This window comes from Branchiostoma belcheri, unplaced genomic scaffold (genome assembly GCF_001625305.1).
Source record: "Branchiostoma belcheri isolate BF01 breed outbred unplaced genomic scaffold, Haploidv18h27 scaffold37, whole genome shotgun sequence".
Taxonomy (NCBI): Eukaryota; Metazoa; Chordata; class Leptocardii; order Amphioxiformes; family Branchiostomatidae; genus Branchiostoma; species Branchiostoma belcheri.
The window spans coordinates 588,563-612,566 of NW_017803987.1; the positions used below are offsets into that span (position 1 = coordinate 588,563).

Consider the following 24,004-nt stretch of genomic DNA (forward strand, 5'->3'; position numbering starts at 1 on the left):
ATTGGAGCATACAGGTTTGACTATACTGTAATCCCTAATTTTTTTTCACGGTACATTTATGTTCACAGTTTTCATGGTCACTTCCATCTGTACCATGAACTTATCATTAATTTTATCAAACCATTAATTTGGATGGCGTTCAGCCAATATTGTACAATATTGCACTACTGTATCATATTACTGTATCTTTTGAGTTCTTTCTTCAAACCGTTAAATATTATTGTGAAGAAAAAATGGAATTACTCCCGGCCCTCTATTTTTGGGATGTCCTGAATGTTGTCTTTCACTTTATTAAAGGATCCACATTTTGATTTATCTCATTTAAACCCCTAAAAACAAGGAACACTACTGTTAGTGCACTGTCCCCTGTATAATGGTACGGTCCAAAAAGTGGTCGGTTATTTCGAATAACCGACCACTTTTGAGGTTACTGCCTGATAACCAATAGCAAATGGAGCCTTCTTGGTGTGGCCTAATGGTTAATTCCTATGCAGCCCGTTTGATTCAATATAATGGATGGTAATGTATGGGGTGAAGATTTGTTGTGGCCCATGACTTTATTACATGGATGTCGGGTTAGGCATACTGATAGGGTAATATCAGCATGACAATTTATTTCAGCTTATCTCTATAATATCAGTCATGAAGCAGGGTGTCATCAGTTTGCTCAGAGATTGGCATTCAAAGGTGCTCAGTTCAAGATTAGGCCACACCAATTTAATTTCTTGGTTAACGGATTCGCCGCTTCATTTTTTTCTGATTTGCAAATAAAAATGAAAATCCAGAATCAACTACAAAATGCTCATATTTTGTCCTGAACAGTTGAAAACAGTCCTTTCCATCCTAGTTGTTACAGTTATTCCATCTTTCAATGCAATGGTATCATTAAAAGTTCAAAATTCATTGTTTAAATTTTGAACCAGCCTGGTGTGTTGACTTCATGGCTTCTATGGTAACATTTTGGGCCATAATACGATGCCTAGGCCTGTTTTTATTTTCATTTTTTTTTTGCCCGCCAGCTCCATTATTTTTCTAGAAAAAGTTTTGAAGACAATCACAATGTCTTTCTCATATCCTTAACAATTGGCAAGGAGGATGGAAGTACTACTACTTGACATTTGAGGTGCAAAAATATTGAAGGTAAATCTATAAATATTTGCAGTGGTTTTATGTACAGCTTTTAATGATACAGATTTTCTGTACTTACTCTGAACCTAGATATCCCCCTTACCATAAAATATCTGCATTCCTTTCTATTTCTATTAGTCAAAAATGATTCAAATATGAACAAATTAATCTTTAAAGATGCACCAAACTCACATTTTAGCCCACTTGTCAAGATCCTATGTTTTGATATGTGTACTACGTGTCCTGCATGTATTACCTGTACATTTCAAGTAGCTTTGAGGGGTATTAAAGTGTGTTTTACAGATGTACAGTAACTGGTTTTGCCTGTGGCTGATATTACTCTTAAAGTTGTGATGTAAAAGAACTTTAAAAGAAGTTTAGCCTTGCAATTCTTGAAAAAATGTTAGTCCCCACTCTACACATACTAGCAGTATTACACTGCTTTCAAATAAGCCTATAAGGGAAAGATGCACAGTTGATATACAATAACTGACTACCACCTTTGACCAATATTGTACCCTTGAGGCTAATACTCGAAATAATCTCCAATTTTTCATCTACGCTCTAGTTTTTCTTGTATGCAGTATGTACAGCTAGCTTAGGGGCAAAGGATTCATTATGGCACATAGTGACTGATTGTACGTATATACAATTTTACTCTTGTGGCATTGTTTTAATCTGAGCTCCAGCTTTTTTGCCCTTGAGCTAGAAGATACTGTTCCAGAGATACCTACAGCACAGTAAATCAAACTTCATGTAATACATGCTTGTAGCAAGCGTATTGGATATATTACTGACACACAATAAATGAAAATGTTTAGCACTAATTTTCCCACTCATGGCCAGTATTTAGTCTTCCGTTTCTGATTTTTAAATCTTTCGCTTTCTTGTCCTGTGGAAACGTAGTGTGAATACGAAGTACTTGCAGTTACAGCCAAATTATACACTCACAGCCCTTTCTTTAGTCTCTATTTCTGAGTTAAGCTTCAGCTTTCTCACCCTTGGGCCACAATTGCAGCCTCCATGTATGTTAAGGGTCCCATTTCTGAGTTAAGCTACAGTTAGTTGTCTTACCCTGCGGCCGCTGAAAGCGTTAAAAGATTGCCGCTCAGTGCTCTAAGAGTTTTACAAATTACGGCCAATGTTTAATGTCCTATTTTCTGAGTTAAGCTAGAATTAGTTTTGTTGCCCCGTGGCTGCTAAAAGATTACCACAGTAGTAAGAGTTTTACAAACTGCAGTCAATGTTATATATAAGTGTCCTGTTTCTGAGTTAAGCTCCAGTTTTGTTGCCCTACGGCCACTAAAAGTGTTAAACGATTCCCTCTACGTACCAAAAGTTTTACAAATTGCAGCCAGTATCAGGTCCAGTTTTGTTACTTTGTGGCTTTTAAAAGTGGTAAGGCCACAACAATTTAATTTGTTGCTTCTTGGATTTTTTCAGAAAAAATATGAAGTTTCAGGACGAAATATTTAAAAAAAGCAGGCCAAGGCACCACATGAAGGCCGGAAATGTTACGATATGAGCCATGAAGTGAACATACCAGGCTGGTTTATAATTAGAACAATAGATTTTGAACTTTTAATGAAACAAAATTGCATTGTTACATTGAAAAACTTTAAGAATTAGGAAGAAAAGAACTTTCTTCAACCGTTGGGGCCAAAATATGTCTTTCATTGAGCATTTTGCAGTTGATTTATATGCATATATTAATTTTTTTTTGCAAATCAGAAAAAAATGGACAGGGCGAATCCTAGAAGCAACAAATTAAATTGGTGTGGCCTAAAGATTCCCTCTGTGTACTGAGAGTTTTTACATACTGCAGTCAACGTTAAATGTCCCATTTCTGAGTTAAGCTCCAGCTTTTTTGCCCTGCGGCCACCAATAAAGTGTTAAAAGAATTCCCAGTGTGAACCAAGAGTTTTACAAATTGGCTCCTTGCATGGGGCAGTGGTTGCCATAAAGAACCATTCCTACAGTTATATAGGTTCCCAGGGTGATAACCTACAGTATATAGGCTTTATATGTAACCCTGGGAACTTGATTATATATACCTGCATATGTGCTATTATAGGGTTAATGACCCGCCCTGAGGTGAATACGGTGTCATAATTCATGGCCGGTTCCTATAACCACCGAATGAACGACCGAGTCCGCGGAGCGGACGAGGTCGTTTATGAGGTGGTTATAGGAACCGGCCATGAATTATGACACCGTATACACCGAAGGAAAGCGGGTCATTAACATTATTATCATATAGACATTGTCACATATGCATGTACATCAAGGGTCATCAAGCTGACACGTAAGAGAAACAACTTCTGTGTAACATATAGATCTTTTATCTTGCATTGATGTGAATTCCCATCGCAGCAAACCAATTATTTAAAGCTGAAAGTTACAGATATGAACTAAATTTATCGGTGAAGTTTACCGCTGAATTTCGAATTCCTCAACTGTTTCTCCACCACTATTGTCCAAATCCATCTCTGCGGTTGCCCCAAACACTGCTTTTACTTCATCTGACGACAACTCAGCAGTTCTATCAAAACTAAATTAATTTACTACTCTACATAAATAAGTCTATCAGAAAGGTCTTTAGAATTAGAAGTAGGTTAGAAGAAAACACCACCCTGTCATGTAATGGTAGCATCGGTTACGGACCCGCAGGTCCGTATATCGGATATTAATGACCTAGGTTATGGGGGAAATGGAGCCTTCTGATTGGTCGACGTCATCTGGCTATATGATAATAAAGGGTTAATGCACTGCCCCGAGTTGTATATGGTGTCATAACTGCATGAGCAGCTGCCATAACCACCGAATAAACCACCGTGTGAGCGAAGCGAACGAGGTGGTTTATGAGGTGGTTATGGCAGCTGCCCATGCAGTTATGACACCATATACAACGAGGAAAAGGCAGTGCATTAAAATTATTATCATATAGCCTATCCAAACTGTCAATCAACACAATTCCTGTTTGAAATACAACAGCTTTAATATATATACATACATACATAAAAAATACATTCGAATATATTATACGCTTTAAAACAAATATGGATAATTTCATTTAATGCAAATTGTAGTTTAAATGAAGCTAAACAAAAAAGTTTATTAGACATAAAAATGCTACAAAGGTTTACAGAAAGAGTCGCATGCCCCTATACCCTATAACATAATGGTATCAGCCATAACACGACATGTGCTGTTATTCCGCCATAACACCACATGTGCTGTTATCGGGAAATAACAGCACGGGTATCCGGGCCTCTGATTGGTCCACGCCGTCCGGCTATATGATAATTATACATAATGGACAGGTAGACTGGATGTTGGAAGGAATATTTAGGGGTTCTCAGTGATATAAAACCAAAGTCAAACCTGTCCAAGAAGGCCACCTAGAGCAGTGAGGTAAAGTGGTCTTCTTAGACAGGTGGTCTTTGGAAAAAAATACTTGGAAGGAACTGGAAAACTGGTTGGAAATGGAATTTTTTTTTTTTAAGGCCAGGTGTCTGGCTTGAAAAGGTGCTTGGACAGGTTTGACTTAAGTTAAAGGAAAAACAGGCCATGAAAGTAATCTTCAATTCTTAAGATACAAAATTGTAATGTCTTGAGACTTCTCGGCTTCTCTGAAGGAAATGATACAATCTTCTACCCCAATGTATTTGGAGCTTAATAAGAATGTGGGTCAATTAAGAGAACGTAATCAGCCTGCTGTAAATATTTGATTGAAGAAAATTTGTGTGTTGCTGTGTGTTTATTAGAAGTGTTAAAAGATTCATATACACAAAGCCAGTCACTTATTTAAGACACTGTACTCTATAGTATGGATTCTACAGTATTTGTAATTTAGCTAATTATCCTAGGGCACAGGTGGCATTACCTCTTTAGTAGAGTACTGAGGACTATAGGGCAATCTTTAATAGATGGCCAGGGCTGGAAATACTACCAGCATACATGTACATACAGAAACAAGGAAGAGCATCTTTAGTTAGCTTTTTTACTATAATTATTTTGAGTCTGATGGAGTAAAACTATTAAAAGGGAAAGAAAATGAGTGGTTAGAGATAATTTTTGTCTGGAACAGGTAATTTCAATTCCAAAAATGTCCCAAAGTGTCTTTTTAGTTGGCCTAGATTTTAGTGGTCAGTGGCCATTGGACCACCTTTAAGCCCTGGTCACATTACCTGCCGTACATGCTTTTTGGCTGTATGTTTTCTGGGGGGCTAGGTTTTTTCTGAAAACGTGGGGAAGGAGTGGCATTGACGCACGTCACTCGCACAGTTGCGCAAGGTGTAAGAGTGTGGTCTGCACGCCACGTCTGGCCGTGAGCGGTCGCGTGCATCGTTCATTGCACAAGTAGTAAGTGAGTTGTATGTGCTTCCAACGCAAGATTTCTGTGCGATTGCATCTTTACCGTAAGGAGGCCGTACTCACACGTACTTCTTCCGTACGGTACATACGGGGCACGTGTGTTGCTCTACTCGCACACACGGGTGGTGCATCCGCAGACCGCACGCAAAAAAAGTTTTACATGCACGTAAAGTTCAACAGCGTGTCTGCGTTCTCTCAAATCTGTAGGGTTCCGTACGGAGGCGGTACCCACCACGCACGGATGCCCACGTTTTTTCACGTAGACAGCACGCAGATGCACGTGCGGCGGGTTGTGACCAGGCCTTTAGTTTTGAGCCCTGACATGACCCAATCGCAATGTTGTGGCATAATTGTGAGGATAGTTATTGCCCCATCAGCTGTGCAGGCTTGACATAATAACCTCCCAGAACTGTCATTACCTGTGCAAAGAACTGTGCTTTATGTGGACACAGGTGATTTGGGGTGGGCTACACAGCTGGGCAGTGTTTAGGCCATGTTGATTTAATTATATGGATAACATGCGCTGGGAACCCCAAAACTGATGCAAGGGTGCGAAAAAAAAAAGTTTTCCAAAAAAAAAGTTGCTTTCATTATGAAATCTATTTGGTCATGAAGGTTGAACAAATAACACAGAGTATGGTATGGCGAATTATTTACTCTTCAAATTCATCTCTTTACATTTTCGTCTTCGTTTGATTTTGCCATTCTACGAAATATTGGTATCGTGTTCAAATATTTTTTTCAACTTACGTCGTTACGGTATATATTTGCGGTAAAAATCTATACCATCAACGATTCAACGTGAATATATATACATTTGTAATACATGTAACAACCAAATAAAGTAGAATTTACAGTTGTTGAATGCTCATGAGAATGTTAAAAGTTTCACAAACATGGCTGAAGTTGACAGCAAGAGTGATTAGGACAAGTTGTAGCTGTAACCTCAGACAATACCATCCTCTACTATAGGGTGGGCCTGCATGCCATTTTCCGTAAGGTGTAATCAGGCCTGTTTAGTCTTCTTAATCCGTAGGCAGCCTCGCTCCCCAAAAATCAACGTAATTCGTAATACTCAAATAGTAATAGTACATTATCCGCAAAGTGTAAAGTCGTAATCAGCCCTGAGACTTGAACGTAATTCGTAATCGGCGGCGAAAATTTTGCGTAAATCGTAATGACCACTCCCCCACCCCCATGTAGGCCCTCCTGTAGTCATACTAAAATAGCAGGGATTGAATCGTTGGATGTAACTGATTAGAAACGATTTACTCTCACCCCGGGTCAACTATTGGCAGCATGTTGCTCAGGCAAAATTTCCTACTTCAAGTATAAAATCCTCCTGGGAGTTTGTATTGAATACTTTAGGCATATGGCATTTAACCACAGCTCCTAATATACCTCCTGCTTATGCAGCAAGGCTCGAAATTCATTTTTGGGAATAGGTGCACTGGTGCACCCAACCTAAAAAATTAGGTGCACAAAAATTTTTTGGGTGCACCATATGAAACAAAACCTATTTGCAGGTCTTACTGCTCCTCTTCTGAGCTTGAATCTAAAATGAGAGCTAACTTTAAAATGTTAAAGAAGTACTACAACAAAGATTTTATTATTTTTGTGACACTTAGATGCTAGGAATATCCTGCATACTACATGTATTATAATTTGATATGTACAAAAATACCTACAAAAATATTGGGGTGCACCGGTACACCCACAGAAAAGAATTGGCCGTACAGCTCCAATTTTGGGTGCACTAAGGTGCACATGCCCCCAGTATTTCCAGCCCTGTGCAGGTTAGTGCAGGCAAAATTGCACTAAAATCCACAGATAGGATGGTATTCCTGTAGAAAATTTCTGATGAAATACACTTGATTTGTAAATCAATTTGATTTCACTTATTACTAGTCCCAAAATATAACTGTCACCCATTACAGATATTGTGATGGAAAAAAAATTACACCTACATTTCAACTCATAAAATGTTGTTAAGGCAAAAGATGTGAAATTTCTATCTCTCAACCTTACTACGTTTAACCTTCTACTTGCTGCCTAACACTCATCCTCTTTCCAGAACAGAGTTGGTACTATTTAAATGGTTATCTTAGCAGGAATAAGGTTAAAACTAATAAAAGGAGTTTAACTCCCCCAGGGGCATGTAATGACTGTGGAAATTTGATTTCTGGGTAGACTGATTAGAAACGATTTTTTGTTGGTGAGGGTCAGGAATTGAATAGTACAGACACTGTAACATATTGCTCAGACACAAATTGCATCATTTGTAATCTCCGTACTCAAGGGAAAATTAGAAGTTGCTTAGCCCTTGTTATACATCAGTACTTTAAGTCAAATTCTCCACTTCTGTAGTTTATTACCTTCGCCAAGAAGGTTATGTTTTCAGAGGCGTGTGTGTGTGTCTGTAAACATGATAACTTGAGAAGGCTTAAATGGATTGTCTTGATACTTGGTAGGTGGGTAGGTCTTGGTGAGTCCTGGAAATGATTAGATTTTGGACCCCCTAGCGGCTTCTAATGGTATTGCAGCTGAACTTTTGGTTTTAATACCTCATGATGCAATGTCAACTTCGTCATATAACTTAATATGATTGTATGATTGGGAATTTGTTGTACCATAAAAATCTATTTTTCTCCCTTAAGAAGATTTTGAACCTTTTTTAAATACTTTTAACCTTCTCCATGCTAATTTCATGCATAACAAAGGGCAGATAGAGAATTGGGTAGCCAAAGTGTGCTATAGGTTAACCCCAATCAATTTAAATGCACCGCATTTATCAATCTTGACTTTTACATTAAGAAAATCAAAACTGATCAATTTCAGGAAAGTGCCTTCATGCTGCTAGAAAATTACTAGTTCACCTGCAACAAATTCCAATCTGTATTTTCGATAGAGTTTTTAATAATTTAGTGCCGGCAAGTTCTTTTGTTAATAGAGCTGGATAAGTCTGTAAGGATCAATAAATCATAGTCTGAGGGGCGAGGAAAATGGGAAAACTTCCGATGAGGTTAAACTAGACTCCTGTATGTGTCAGTGACAGGGTCTTAACAAATCAATACAAAGTTAATCAGGAGCTCACAGGTTCATAGAGGTACAGACAGGTTCATATGGCCACACCAATTTAATTTGTTGGTTCTTGATTTGCAAAAAAAAAAAGATTCTGGTTCTGAATCAACTAAAAGTAAAAAATGCTCATATTTTGCCCCCAACAGTTGAGGAAAGTCCTTCCTACTTGTTACAGTTTTTCCATCTATCAATGCAAAATTCATTGTTTAAGTATTAACCCAGCCTTTTGTGTTGACTTCATGACTTCTATTGTAGCATTTGGGGCTATAAATTATAATAGGCCTAGGCCTGTTTTTATTTTTATCTCTTTTTCGCCCTGTCGCTTCATATTTTCTCTGAAAAAATCTGAGAGCCAACACATTAAATTGGTGTGGCTGGATTTAAAATACATTTATAACTCTGTTATGTGTAGTGATTCTATATGTTAGTGTTACAGAAATAATCGATATCTGATCTTTACTTTTTGCTGTGTTTCTCCAGGTCAGGAAACTGTGTTCAAATGTGTGGGAGCAGACATACTGGAGAATGCCTTCCAGGGTTACAACGCTTGTATATTTGCCTATGGGCAAACAGGTATGGTATAATCAAAGTAATAACACAAAAAAGTTTGTTTGTATGTTTGTTTATTGAGATCTCCATTAGTATGGTAAACTCCATACAATTCTTCCTGGGGTCCAGCAACATAAAATGAAAAAACAATAATAATAATAATTACTTTTAGCAATGTCTCATGCACATAATATTTCAAAACATTGCGTCTTTCATTTTTTGACTGAAAAATGATATAAGGAAGATTATTAATTTGGCTTAATTTACGGAAATACGTGTATACATGTCATTGTCTAAATGAAATCTCCTACATGTATGTTATGATTTTTAAATCATAAAAAAGTGAAGAGGCGAATCCGAGAACCAATACATAAAATTGGTATGGCCTTATTGTATTTTATTTTTCTCTATTATAACCCAGGTTCAGGGAAGTCCTACACCATGATGGGTGCAGCAGACAATGGTGGACTCATCCCCCGTCTCTGTGTCACGCTCTTCGACAGTATCGTCTCCAAGTCCAACGAAATTCTCTCCTTCAAGGTCGAGGTCTCCTACATGGAGATCTACAACGAGAAAGTCCGGGACTTGTTGGATCCTGGAACGTAAGAACAAATTTAAAACGATCTGCTGAAGTTAGGACAAAGAAAAAGAAAGAAACAAAAAAATGTAAGGTAACATTTGCAAAGCAAAATTTACCTTAGCATATGGTCTGCTCCGTTATTCTTACTCAAACACATTCAGAGATATTTAGTGACCGGAGTCTAAATCCCTCCTACTATAAAATTGCAACACCAGTTACCGTGGTGACAGACCTCTGGTTCAAGTCATTGTGGGCGGCCAGAAGATATATCCTGTCTTAATCTAAACATATGTTTTGACTACCAAATTTGAATGTTTTAGATTTTATTGTTGTTATAACTAGTACTTATAATCGTTTGTTTTTTGTTTTTTCAGAACAAAACATAACCTGAAGGTTCGCGAGCACAAAATCCTTGGTCCTTATGTAGATGGCTTGCAAGTTTTAGCTGTGACAAAATACGAGGTAAGCCCATATCAATTATACATACATCAACAAAGATATACATCCCATAAAAATTCTCTACATTTTCATACTGTCTGCTATCTTTCATCGGTCACTTAAGCCACAACAATTTAATTTGTTGGTTCTCAGATTTTTTCAGAAAAAATATGAAGCGACATAAAAACAGGTCTAGGCATCCTACGATAGCCCCAAATGCTATGATAGGAGCCATGAAGTCAACACAAAAGGCCTGGTTAATATTTGAACAATGAATTTTGATTTTTAACCAAATCACTGCATTAATAGATGGAAAAACTGAAACAACTAGGATGAAAAGGACTTTCCTCAACAGTGTTGGGGGCAAAATATGAGCATTTTTGAGTTGATTCAGAACCAGAATCTTTTTTTTTTTTGCAAATCCGAAAAAAAATGAAGAGGCAAATCTGAGAACCAACAAATTAAATTGATGTGGCCTAAGGGTGGTTATACCGGCTATACAGTTACAGAGTTGCTTAAATAAAGATTGAATTTGAATCAACATGACCCCTTGTTTCTTCAGGATATAGAGAAGTTGATGAATGAAGGGAACAAGTCGCGTACAGTAGCGGCCACTAGTATGAACGAAGAGAGCAGTCGGTCACACGCCGTCTTCAACATCATTGTCACACAAACACTGAAGGACCTCGCCAGTGGGGTGAGTCTAATAGATTCTAGAGTTGAACTCGAGGGTTTATCTATTTGTAATATTTCTTGGTTTGGCTGTTCAACCCTCACAGCCAGGGCAGCCCAACTAGCCAGTGGCTATTACAAAGGGCTTGCCCTGCAAAGTTTATATTCCTGTCAGGAGGTTTGCTTGATTATCAGCACCACCTATCAGCACAGTGCAGTACTGCAGAGAAAAAAACCCTGTCAAGCAAATATTATTGAAATCAGGCATGGAGTCCAATTTGGCTTTTAGAAGTTATTCAAAATTGATAGATGTCAGTTGAATCTATAAGAATGCAAAGTTAATGTACACATGCTTAAAGTTAAAACTTTTGATCCACAAAAAAGGTTCTCACTTAGAGCTTTTGACCAGTCACTCTGGTCTTCTTCAATAGTAGACTGACCCAGTGAGACTTGTCACATGGCTTCTCAGAAGTGTTACATGACAAGTCAATCAATCAATACCCTTTATTTATACTGGAAATGCCATCTGGAAAAGTCTCACTGGGTCAGTCTACTGAAGAAGACCAGAGTGACTAGTCGAAAGCTCTAGGTGAGAACAATTTCATGTGTTGGAGTAAAAGTTTTAACTTTAAGCATATATATGTAACTACCAACACAGATGAACTTTCATGACAGTTTATTCACACCTGTTGACTTCCCCTTTTCTCAGGTGACAGGTGAGAAAGTGAGTAAGGTGAGTCTGGTGGACCTGGCTGGCAGTGAGAGGGCCGCGAAGACTGGTGCAGCCGGGGAGAGACTCAAGGAGGGGTCCAACATCAACAAGTCAGTACTCCTGGTCTTTCTGTACTTTGCAGATGAATATTTACCTTTAGGCCACACCAATTTAATTTCTTGGTTAACGGATTTTTCTAGAAAAATGATGGAGCGGGCGGGTGAAAAAAATGGCATCCTATTATGGTCCAAAATGTTACGATGATTCAATGTTCAACATGTTCACATGAAATGTAAAATATGTTTGTAGTTTTTTGCTAAAGAATCTGTTTTCTTACAGATCTCTAAGTACCCTTGGGTTGGTCATCTCCACCTTAGCTGACCAGTCTGCTGGGAAAGGTGCAAAGAACAAGTTTGTACCATACAGGGACTCAGTCCTCACATGGCTACTCAAGGTAGGGCCACTTTTTACTTCAGCCTTTGAAATTTTGGCGACTTCTCAGGGAGGAGCCTAATGGTACAGCATTGTGTGCAATTTGCAAGAATTCTAGGAATTGTACAGGCATTTTGTCCACAGGCATGGAATGTCCACAGGAATGTCTTACAGCTCTGTTTGTTGACATGCCCACATTCCTGGAAACCCTTGGGAAAACCTGTCTGCCCCGGATGCCCTACTTTCTGTGACCCCGGGGCTTGTTCACTATACACTCAGGGGAGGAGTGCACTGTACATGTATCTGTCTAGACTTAACAGGTACCAAGGCTTCCTCAAAATAATGAAATCATGGCAGTGCCATGCAAACAATAACCCTAACAGCAACCACCGTCGCCATGGCAGTGTATGTTTTTCATTTCCAGTCTTGTTGTTTTCTTGTCTTTTTTGTAGGACAACCTGGGAGGGAACAGTAAGACAGCCATGATAGCCACCATCAGCCCTGCGCTGGATAACTATGAGGAGACTCTCTCCACACTCAGATATGCTGACAGGGCCAAGAGGATCGTTAACCACGCCGTTGTTAATGAGGATCCTAACGCCAGGGTAGGTTGAAAAAGTTTTGTTCATGGTCTTACTTTGTATCACGAAATGATTATACTGTAATTCACTTTATGTTCATCATAGCAAAAGTTCACGGTCTGAGAAATGTGGACATGTTCATGGAACTATATATTCACAGTGGCGACAGGTGCAGGAGAAAGAAAGTCCAGGAATTATTTCTTAACTGTAATGATAAGTTCATGGTACAGAAGTGACAGTGAAAACAGTGAACATAACGGTACCGTGAAAAAAAGTCAGGAATTACATTATTTTTTAGGTAAGTCTTACTCACTTACTATCCGGGTAACATCTGTTGTTCCCTGTCTATTGAGGTATGGTTGTGCTTGCATACTGATACTGTGGCTTGATGGCAGCCCGCCATTTGCCTCTATCCTGTGGGTTGACTTTCGTTAAGTCTGTGAATGAGACTTATTATGTAATAATTCATAATGATACCAACATGATAGAAGAATTTGTTGAGTACACTTTAAGAATACAGCAGTATAATCTAAACACGGATAGTGAGTGAGTGAGTGATGTTATTTTGCTAAAGTTTGGGTTACAAGTTGCATGTATGAGAACATGTACATTGGAGTTGACAATTCTTGAACCTTTTCTTACAGATAATCCGGGAACTCCGAGAAGAAGTGGACAAATTAAAAGTCCAGCTGACTGAAGCAGAAGTAAGATTTTTCTACTTTTTTTTGTGACACCATACAGAGTTTGTTGCAACCGTCAGACTAAAACATAAGCTTGCAATTGAGACGTAAGATTTATAGAAAGGAAGTACTAACAAGCATGCATCAAAAATGGCATGGAAATCTCAAAGCATTGGCATTGTGTCCTTGGAAAAGGCACTTAACATGACTTTCCTCACTCCATCAATGCAGGTGTAAAATGGGTGTCTGACCTCGGGGGGTAAAACTAAAAGGCAGTGAAAGAAGAGTGAAGGGCTCCGCCTTTTTCTTCTGCCTCTACAGCCTCAAAAAGGCTAAGGAACTTTACCTTTCCTTATTACAACAAATCTGTTTCTTCCCTTCACAGAGTCTGAAGGCTCCAGACTTGAAGGAACGTCTGCTTGAATCTGAGAAGTTGATGAAGGACATGACAACGACTTGGGAGGAGAAACTGGCCAAGACAGAGAAACTGCATCAGGTATGTGAATTAGAGGAAGAAAAAAACAAGACTTAGTATTCCATTGTCTTTGTCATGTTTACCTGCACAGAACGAAATACATTGTTTTCGCTCAGTTTCTTCTTCTTTTCAAAGTGCATGAGGTCAATGACCTGAACCAGACAGCTGTCACCATGGTAACTGGTGCTGTAGCAGATATCCTGTGGTGTTGGATTACATCATGTAGCAAGCGAGGGTTACCATATATACATGAATGTGTTTGAGTAAGAATTAACAGAGCAACTTCTAGTGTCAGTAGATTATGGAGAAAATGAAACTGATCAGTAGTCCAACCAATCTCAAATGTCTGACCAAGTTGTGAATTCTCCCCACCAGGAGAGGCAGCAGGCCCTGGAGAAGATGGGAATCTCGGTGCAGACGTCTGGGATCAAGGTAGAACAGGACAAGAACTTCCTGGTCAACCTGAACGCCGACCCCTCACTCAACGAACTGCTGGTCTACTATCTAAAGGTGGGGATGAGCAGACCATGCACAATAAATGCATAAATGAGTTTCGACTTGAACAAAATTAGCAAAAAACAATGGAAATTCTGGTGGCAGCAGTGTAGAGAGGTCATAGTGAATTTTGTCCAATTTCGTCCAAATTTGTCCAGAAAATTTGTCCAAATTTGTTCTGGCTGTAGAAAAGTTACAGTGAATTTTGGGATGGGATGTCCAGAAAATTTGTCCTAATTTGTTTAAGGCTGAGTGTAGAGAAGGTACAGTGAATTTGGGTATTGGATGTCCAGAAAATTGGTCCAAAAATCACCAGAAAATGTGAACAAAAGTCCATATTTTGATTGACAATCTAGAAAAGTGTTAAGGGTCTGACTCCTATTAAAGCTTTTGGAAAATTCATTAAGTCACACCCAAAAAAAAATTCATGAAAGTCAAACAGCATATTGATATGATAATGCCTTCTATGAATCATCTAACGAAAGCTGACTGAATGTCTGCAAGTCATTCTTCATAAATTATTGATATCAAGAAATGAATTAATGATATCTTTTTTATTCATACGTGACATTTTCGCCAGGTAATCCTTCAATTGATTCTGACACATATAAATGGCATAGAAAACATATTATACTGAAATATGAATCACATGACGTCTTAGTCCCTACGTGTGTTACAAAATTTATTGATCATGATTATCAGGATGACGACATTGCAGTTTACTGTGACAAGCATTTTTTTGAAATGTCGAGACATTGGATAAAGTGGTCCAAATTTCTCTTAGGACACTGATGACAATATCTTGGTAAGTAGGCAGAATTGACGTGATAGTTGTCTGTTAAAAAGATGCTTGATTTTTTTTACAACTAGCTAATTTGAGAACTACAGTTTTGTAGTTCTGTTTTCTTCATCAACTGTTAATGTGTATATTTTGTGCGGTTTCATTTTTGTCACCAAATTTATATTTTACTTACTAAATAGGCTATTTGTTCATTGTTATAAGGTGGGAAATCTACATGTATTTTTGATTAGCATTAATACCCATATAGCATACCTGTAGTGAAATTAATTTTCCAAATTCCCAATTTCTTTCTGAGTTAAATTTGTATTTTCTGAAATAGCAAGAAACAACCATATAGAGACCATCCGTTTTGACTTATCTTTTTTCTCTGTCCCTCTCCCCCCCAGGATCACACCCTAGTGGGACGACCCGATGCCCCCACCCCTCAGGACATACAGCTGAGTGGGTTAGGGATCCAGCCGGAACACTGCATTATCGACCTGGAGGGGGAGGATGTCTATATCACCCCCATGCCTGAAGCAAGGTGGGACGGTCCAGATGTATACAACTTTAACTGTACAAGACTTGCCAAAATTGTTTTTTGCCAAAATTGTAAGAAATTTTCCAAAATTGTAGTACAATATTTGCCAAAATTGTAGTACAATATTTGCCAAAATTGTGATACTGTAACAATATTTTGCAAAAATTGTCTACAGTATAGCCATGAGGCAAGGGTTAGATTTAGTATTGAAATCTGACTGTATTCATAATATTGTGAGGTACAAAGATGAAATAGAGATAAAAAAGACCAAGAAACAGTGGTCAAGGAACTCTGGTCAAGAAACTAGTCAACTGACTTATAATTTGTGGTTTTACTTCTTAGATGCTGTGTGAACGGTGACTGTGTGACTCAGAAGACGTTACTAAGAAATGGGAACAGGATCTTCTTAGGGAACCATCACTTCTTCCGCATCAACTGTCCCCGGTCTGGGGTCGGTGAGTACGTTAGTCTGTTACATGCACAAAACTTGAATGGCCAAGTGGCTAGGCTAACAAACACATTAAGATCGAGAGGTCGCGGGTTTGATCCCTGTTGTTGCTGCTTAGATGTTGTGTCTTTAGAATAGAAAGGCATAATTTTCCTCACTCTACACAGGTGTAAAATGGGTACCTGGTTGGATAGTTAAGTTTTTTTCGGGGTTCCATTTGAGTCTGCACACCCGAAGGAACCGGAGGATTTTAGCCCTGCGAAGGAGGATGGCACACCCTCAAGTCTAGCAACCGCTTCTTCCAGGGAATAATTTGGAAGCCAAATAACTGTATATAGGATGGAAGGATATCCCTTCAGCTACAAGACTGACTGAATTTTGTTTCTTCAAACTCTTTGATTTTTGTGACATTAACCAAAAAAAGAATTATTTTCATGCCAAAATTAATGCACAAAATTGGGAATTTTCACGTAGGATAATCCAAGAGAAAAAGAATTTTCCGGCAGATATGACTGGTCTTGGCAGAAAGATACAAACCTCGAGTATCCTCGATACAGTTCCTGGTTACCCCTCTTCTCTGATTATTTGGTATGTTCCGTATAGAAATTATTAGAATGTCACCGATCACACCTTTGCACAGGTAACAGGTCAGGTAGTTTTACTGTTACACAATGGTGTTGCCTCAGGCAATGTGTGATAGCCAGTTTACCTCACATTAACTCAGCAAACAATTGAGCTACTCTTCCACTGGTTAGGACAGAGAAGACAGACACAACCATGGATTGAGGTGTCTAGAACTATCGTAGAGTGGAACTCGTTGCCACCAAGTACAGTCTAGGGGTATCTTCACTTGATAGCTTTAAACAACAAGGTTTTGCCCTAACCGCGTGCACCGCTTTCGAAAATTCAGACACAGAATCCGTATGTTGGAACTGAAGTTGTTGCGTTTTTGGGATGTAGGGAAAACAGCTTTTTGGCTCATTTTGCATTGAAAGACGTGTTTTCTTGGGTGGGTATGACATAAATCAAATACAAAAGGTGTATTCCGTATTGCCCTCAGTCCCGGCCCTCCCGCAAGTTGGCTCGTGGTCGGGCCAATACCTCGGGCGATACGGAATACACCGTGTTGTATTCTATATGTATACCATGAGATGAAAGGCTACACTTAACTCACTGTAACACACACATTTCTCGATGGTTGAATTATTGATACAATCAATGATGATTATGACAATTTTTGCCCCCCTCCCACAGGTTCAGTTGCGTCCACCCCCGATGTAGAGGTCTCCCGTGCTGACTATGACTTTGCCCAGAATGAAGTCATGATGGTGGAGCTCATGAATGGTGCGTACTGCCAACTAAAATCAGATTTAAAGGTTACATTAACAGCAAAGCAAAGTGTTGTTTCAGACAAGTAATTTTTAGGCAAATACATGACTATTTAATAGTCAATGGGAGACAATAGAGGGCATAGGCTATACATTCTATATTACTTCAAAGGATGTAAAAATCTGGTGAAAGTTAGTATCAGTTTGAGTACTTACATGTACAAACTATGGAGAGAAGCTGGTACACTGGTTTCAAAACACTCTTTGAAAGAGAATTTACATTAAATTTACACAAAACCTCTCTAATGTCCATTGCAAAGAAACTTGGTTTCTCGAAGCCATAAATTCCACAGAATCATTACCAGATCTACATAATAAAATAATAATAATGAAAGATAATAATAATGCTCTGCTGAACTTCACTCCCTTGTACCCCCACTCAGAACATTCTCTGCAAGAACACGCTTAGCCACCTCAACAGCAGAAAATCACCCTTTCTTCCTCAATAGTCCATCAGTCAAGAGAAAATTTCATGCTGACAGTTTCTTCCCCAGAACCACTTCACTGTGGAACAAGCTTCCCCGTGAATGTTTCACCGCTAATTACAACCTCCAACGGTTTAAATCAAGGGTGAACAAATATCTGACCACGCAGTCATCACTGTAACCCAAAACATGTAAGTGGCTCTCACGAGCCTTGTTTTGAGGTGAATTCTGAAGTAAATAAAAAAAAAGATAAGGAAGAAAACAAGCAAAGTTTTCTTGTTTGTTTGTTTACTTTTTTTCTGCCCCCCTCCCCAGACCCTATCCAGAATGCCATGAAGTCCCTGGAGTCCCAGCACGAGAAGGACAAAGAGGGAGCGCTGGAGAAACAGCGGGAGATGTACGAGAAGAAGCTGGAGGTGCTGCGGCAGCAGCTGAGCTCTCCCGTACAGAACAAGCAGGCGGTGGAGTCATTTGGCGGCCTGTCTCACGCCGTCAGTAACCCCAACCTGCACCCCAGGTACACACAGTGGGTGGAGGAAAGGTGAGGATACCATTACAATTTTGTTAATCCGTAAATCAGGTTGGTAAACGAATGAATAGCAAAGTTCTTTGATCACACAGTCACACATACATCCCCAGGCTAGTCACTATTTGGAATAAGTTAGGCTCTGACCTCCGCGGTACTGGTGAGCGAGCAGCTCATCAGTCGGATATTACATCATTTAAACACAAACTCCTCAAGGCCACCTACAACAGATTTAACACACATTACAGTCTTGACCTGCCATGTACTTGGACCACTTCTTGTGGGTGCAGTTCTTGCATTGCCTCTAGACCCTACTAAGTTCCTATATCAACATGATGTATTCCCACCTATTATTAGGTAAAATTGTTTAATGCTTAACATATCATATTGTTATATTTATTGCTTATTTCTACATATTGCTGCAATTGATTATGTATTTGACTGTGTAATGTTGTTGTTGTTCATGTGTGTTTACACATTCATTGTTTTTTGTAAGGGAGGGCAACTTGTAAAGGTGCGTAAGCACCTGTTTTGCCCTCCCTTTCACTTTGTGAAAAATTCAAATAAACAAATAAACAACCATTTATTTTTCATGAGCCGACGTTTCGATGACCGTCTGTCATCTTCATCAGGGCAATTCTGACTGGTTTACTGTGCACTGACACTAGATGTTACTTGGTGCATAGTACACTAAAGTAACACCTTGGTGCATAGTGCACATCTAACACCTTTAGTGCACTATGCACCAAGTCACATCTAGTGTCAGTGCACAGTAAACCAGTCAGAATTGTCCTGATGAAGATGACAGACGGTCATCAAAACGTCGGCTCATGAAAAATAAATGGTTGTGATCAAAGAACTTTGCTATTAGATTTTGTTAATGTTTTTCTGTTCAGGTTATCTCTTCTCTAGTTAAAGAATTAAACCCTTAGAAGATTGCAGGAGAGTTTGCAGTTAGTGCTTCTGATTTGTTAAAATCACTATGAATTTTTTTGGAGTGCACCATATAAAACGAAACTTAATTAAAGATCTTACTGCTTATAGGCCTCTTCTGAGCTTGAATCTGAAATGGGAGCTAAACTCCAAAATCTTAACAAAAGTTTTATTATTATTTCTAACAGTTAGATGCCAAGAATATGCTGTATACTATTATACATTTGATATGTACAAAAATACCTACAAAAATATTTGGGTGCACCAGTGCACACACAAAATAAATTTGGGTGCACAGCTCCACTTATGGGTGCACTAAGGTGCACATGCACCCTGTATTTCGAGTCCCGTGTACCACATGTTGTATGTTAGATTTGCCACTCATTCACACATAACCTACAATGTATTGTCCCCAGAGATGAACTGTTCAGACAAGGCCTTGCCAAGCTGCGTGAGGAGATAGTAAAGGCGAATGCGCTGGTTCGGGAAGCCAACTCTCTCGCGCAGGAGCTGGAGAAGATGACAGAGTTCCACGTGACGTTACAGATCCCAGCCTCCAACCTCAGTCCTAACAGGAAGGTCAGTTGTTCTGTTGGTTATCTTGAAAGTTCATCTGTGTTGGTAGAAATCATTATGAAGCAAGTTTAAACTGCAATTTCCAACACAAGAAATTGGACTCAAATTTTTGACTGTACAACTCCAGTCTTTGTCAAGGAATGAGCAATCCACCACTTCCATGACGTCATGCAGATAACACACGTTCAGTCTACATCAGGGCATTACAACCATCCCTCAACAGAGACAGGGGGCGCCACAGACTTTTTGCAACCTATGATCCACTGCTCACGGACATCATTGTATCACTCTTTTTTTTTAAGGGAATCATCACAATTTTCATCATTAATGATTTTATAGCAGCCCTATAGGTTTACAAAACTTGTCGCAGCTGCACAGATGCTTGAATATGGGTTGTGCCATTTTTTGCAGAGGGGGATCATTATCAGTGAGCCAGCCATCCAGGTGAAGAGGAAAGGGCGAAGCACCCAGGTGTGGTCCATGGAGAAACTAGAGAACAGAATCATTGACATGAGAGACTACTATCAGGAGGTCATGGAACAGGGCAGAGAGATACAGGTAGGGAGAAAGAGCAGGCCTCAAAATTAACTTTGCACATGGTACAATGTATGGCAAACTACATAAAGAGAGTAACAAACAATAAAAGAAGTGTTGAATAAGACCTAATGTCGAATAAAACCTAACATATCTATATCATAATTATTCAAATAATAAGGGATATCACAAGTCTTTGATAAAGTGTTACAATCGAGTGGGCTAATCACAAGTTTCGGTATTTTTTTCTAATAACAAAGCATTCCTTTATATATCTACCTATTTTTGCGTTGTGGGGACCATTACATGTAAAGATATATTCAAATCTGTCTCCAACATCGAGACTCTTGAAATCTATTGTACTTGTTTCGAGAAATGCAAATAGCTCGTTACGTAAAACATCTTATTTGGTACATTTCATAACAAAATGAAATTCATTTTCCATAATTATGCTTTGGTCAGAACCTTTGGTCAGGGGCTATATTGTAAAATGTGATGTTGATGTGTTTTTTTGTTTTTTTTAAGGATATGGAGGACAGGGAAGATCCGTTCTATGAGTCCCAGGAGAACCATAACCTGATTGGAGTGGCAAACGTGTTCCTGGAGTGTCTGTATCATGACATTAGGTTTGAGTACGCTGTGCCCATCATCAGCCAACAGGGCGAGGTATAATTACATATGCTTCTTCCATTTGTAATCTGTTTCTTTCATATAAACTCTGCCCTTGTAACTAAGTCTATATGTATACAACGAAGGTGTTACTCATTCTTTGTTTGTTAGTACAGGATTTTCTTGGCATCCAAGTGTCAGAAAAATAATAAAATCTTTGTTGTAGTACTTGTTTAAGATTTTGAAGTTAGCTCCCATTTCAAATTCAAGCTTAGAAAAGGAGCAGTAAGATCTGTAATTACATGTAGTATATACATTTTGTTTTATATGGTGCACCCAAAATAAATTTTGTACACCTAATTTTCTAGGTTGGGTGCACCGGTGCACCTATTCCCAAAAATGAATTTCAAGCTATGTTTAAGACAACCTTGACTCGCTGAGATTAAGTACTAACTGACCCTTGATAGTAAGAGGTGGCTATATACATGTATACAATGTATATTGACTCAAAGCGCAGCATGCTAGCCCCTCCCACAACAGAAAAGAAACTCCTAGAGCTAAGGGAGCTTGCAAGACAGAAGACAAAGTGGAAGGAGATGAATACAGCTGCAGGATGTTTTCTTACAATTGATGCAGAATACAGTGGATGATGATGATGATGTTGATGATTGACCCAAACTGTTGTCCATGTTGGCAGGCGTCAGGAAGACTGCATGTAGAGGTAGTGAAGGTGGCAGGCACTGTTCCAGACAGGCTCCAGGCTGATGCCCACTCTGACGGCAGCTCCAGTGAGAGCCACAGCAGCTTCGAAATTATCGACCCGGAGGGGGAGGGGGCCCCGCTGGGTGGGCCGCTGACATTCAGGGTTAGTGCCTGTCTAAACTTTGATATTGTTTAGCTTGCTAGGCATAAGAAAAAAAAAGTTGTGTCTCCTGTTTCCCGACTGACCCTAGAAAAATGTTGTGCCTTTTAGTTCAAAGATATTCTGTCAGGGTTATATTTTGTGTCCTTTTTTGTTATGTTGATATTACTTTTCAGAGCAGATACTGTTATTTTAGTTGAGAAAAAAGACATTATTTTTGTTAGCTGTGAATGAAAGTAAGTACTTAAGTTAATTGCTTGAGCAAATAATAATTTAAAACTGACCGTGTGTGAATAAAATCATAGGCAAGGACACCTGTTGCTTTACTTTGAGGTTGTTCCGATTTGTTTGAATTGCTCATTGTATTTTATTTGTTTCACAGTTGAAGATCCTGGAGGCCACAGACCTCCCTCCCTCCCTGTCCCATTTCGTGTTCTGTCAGTACACGTTCTGGGGACACCCCTCCTCTGTAGTGGTACCTCCCGTCATCAACCCTGAGCTGCCATCCTACCGGTCTGTCAAAGGCACCACCATGAGGTTTGAACACTCCAGGGTACGTGGGCCTCTTTTGTAAAGACATTAGATGCTTAGGCCACACCTATTCAGTTTCTTGGTTTACGGATTTTTCTAGAAAAATAATGGAGCAGGCGGGCAAAAAGAAAAAAAAATGAAAACAGGCCTAGGCATCGTATTATGGCCCAAAATGGTACAATAAGAGCCTTGAAGTCAACACACCAGGCTAGTTCAAAATTTAAACATTCAAGGAATTTTGAAGTTTTGAAAACTGCATTGGAAGATGGAATAACTGTAACAACTAGGAAGAAAAGGACTGTTTTCAACTGTTCAGGGCAAAATATGAGCATTTTGCAGTTTTTTTTTTTTTGCAAATCAGAAAAAAATGAAACGAGCAAATCCGTTTACCAAGAAATAAAATTGGTGTGGCCTTATTCGGAATATACAGCATGTCGGAATTACAGTGTTGAATGCCTGGTAGATTTTTTGCTTTATTTCACTACAATGCTTTGGTATCATCAATCTTTTATCCTATGTTTACATGTACATATACTGGTTGTATATTCACCAGATTTCACTAAAGCCTTTGATAAAGTCCCCCATGGCAGGCTCATCTCAAAACTGGAGTATTATGGAATCCAAGGCCCTACGCTGAATTGGTTAAAGGCTTTCCTGGCCAACAGGGAGCAAACAGTAGTGGTTGAAGGGAAGGCGTCGGCTCCAGTTAAAGTAGCGTCTGGGGTCCCTCAAGGAACCGTCCTGGGGCCATTGCTCTTTCTCTTGTATATAAATGACCTACCAGATCAGCTTGACTCAAATGTGAGGTTATTTGCCGATGACTGTCTATTGTATGTAGAGCTTTCTACACAGACCGACTCACAACTTCTCCAAAAAGACCTGAACACCCTGGAAGAATGGCAAAGCAAATGGCTCATGCAGTTTAATCCCGAAAAATGCTACATTATGCACATAACAAACAAACGAACACCACATGCAACTAGCTACCAGTTTTGTGGTCAGGCTTTAGCAACCACAAAAATCCATCCGTATCTGGGCGTCACGCTGACAAGCGGACTGAAGTGGGGTGCACATGTTAATAATATCACAACTAAGGCGAAACAGACATTGGGAGTGATTAAACGTAATCTGTGGGCATGTCCAACGAGAGTAAAATCACTTGCATACACGTCACTTGTAAGACCGAACCTAGAATACGCTGCGACAGTATGGGATCCATATACAAAGAAAGACAAAGACAAATTGGAAAGGGTACAGAATCAAGCTGCAAGATTCTGTATGAACAACTATGTAAGAGGTGCTAGTGTCACGGAAATGAAAAGAAACCTACAGTGGACCTCACTTGAAGACAGAAGAAAGATGTCTAGACTATGCATGATGTACAAAATGACTAATAAACTGGTGGATGTCCCAACTACTAAGTACCTAATACCAGCCCAGAAGAGAACAAGAAATAGCCACGCATTCAAGTACCAGAGTTATCAACCAAGGATTGAGGTGTTCAAGAATTCATTCTTTCCTAGAACTATCGCAGAGTGGAACTCACTGTCACCAAGTACAGTAGGGGCACTGTCAATAGATAGCTTTAAACAATGTCTAGAGCTAGAAGTTCAAGGGTTAGGTGTAACAAGTCGATCGGTGTAATATAGC

At 39.2% G+C, this 24,004-nt stretch overlaps 1 protein-coding gene across 8 annotated transcripts in view; it reads left to right on the forward strand.

Annotated features, from left to right (window-relative positions):
* Positions 1-24,004, forward strand: part of LOC109476286 (kinesin-like protein KIF13A) — a 69,480-nt gene that overhangs the window by 23,482 nt on the left and 21,994 nt on the right. For all 8 annotated transcript variants that reach the window (XM_019777174.1, XM_019777177.1, XM_019777178.1 and 5 more), the window contains exons 5-23: positions 9,067-9,159; positions 9,557-9,737; positions 10,090-10,177; positions 10,716-10,850; positions 11,535-11,647; positions 11,877-11,991; positions 12,422-12,574; positions 13,195-13,254; positions 13,616-13,726; positions 14,081-14,215; positions 15,389-15,525; positions 15,865-15,977; positions 17,225-17,314; positions 18,099-18,324; positions 19,659-19,821; positions 20,230-20,376; positions 20,878-21,018; positions 21,659-21,826; positions 22,206-22,376. In XM_019777174.1, coding sequence (XP_019632733.1) covers positions 9,067-9,159; positions 9,557-9,737; positions 10,090-10,177; positions 10,716-10,850; positions 11,535-11,647; positions 11,877-11,991; positions 12,422-12,574; positions 13,195-13,254; positions 13,616-13,726; positions 14,081-14,215; positions 15,389-15,525; positions 15,865-15,977; positions 17,225-17,314; positions 18,099-18,324; positions 19,659-19,821; positions 20,230-20,376; positions 20,878-21,018; positions 21,659-21,826; positions 22,206-22,376 — 2,540 coding nt within the window. The remainder of the gene's footprint in view (positions 1-9,066; positions 9,160-9,556; positions 9,738-10,089; positions 10,178-10,715; positions 10,851-11,534; positions 11,648-11,876; positions 11,992-12,421; positions 12,575-13,194; positions 13,255-13,615; positions 13,727-14,080; positions 14,216-15,388; positions 15,526-15,864; positions 15,978-17,224; positions 17,315-18,098; positions 18,325-19,658; positions 19,822-20,229; positions 20,377-20,877; positions 21,019-21,658; positions 21,827-22,205; positions 22,377-24,004) is intronic.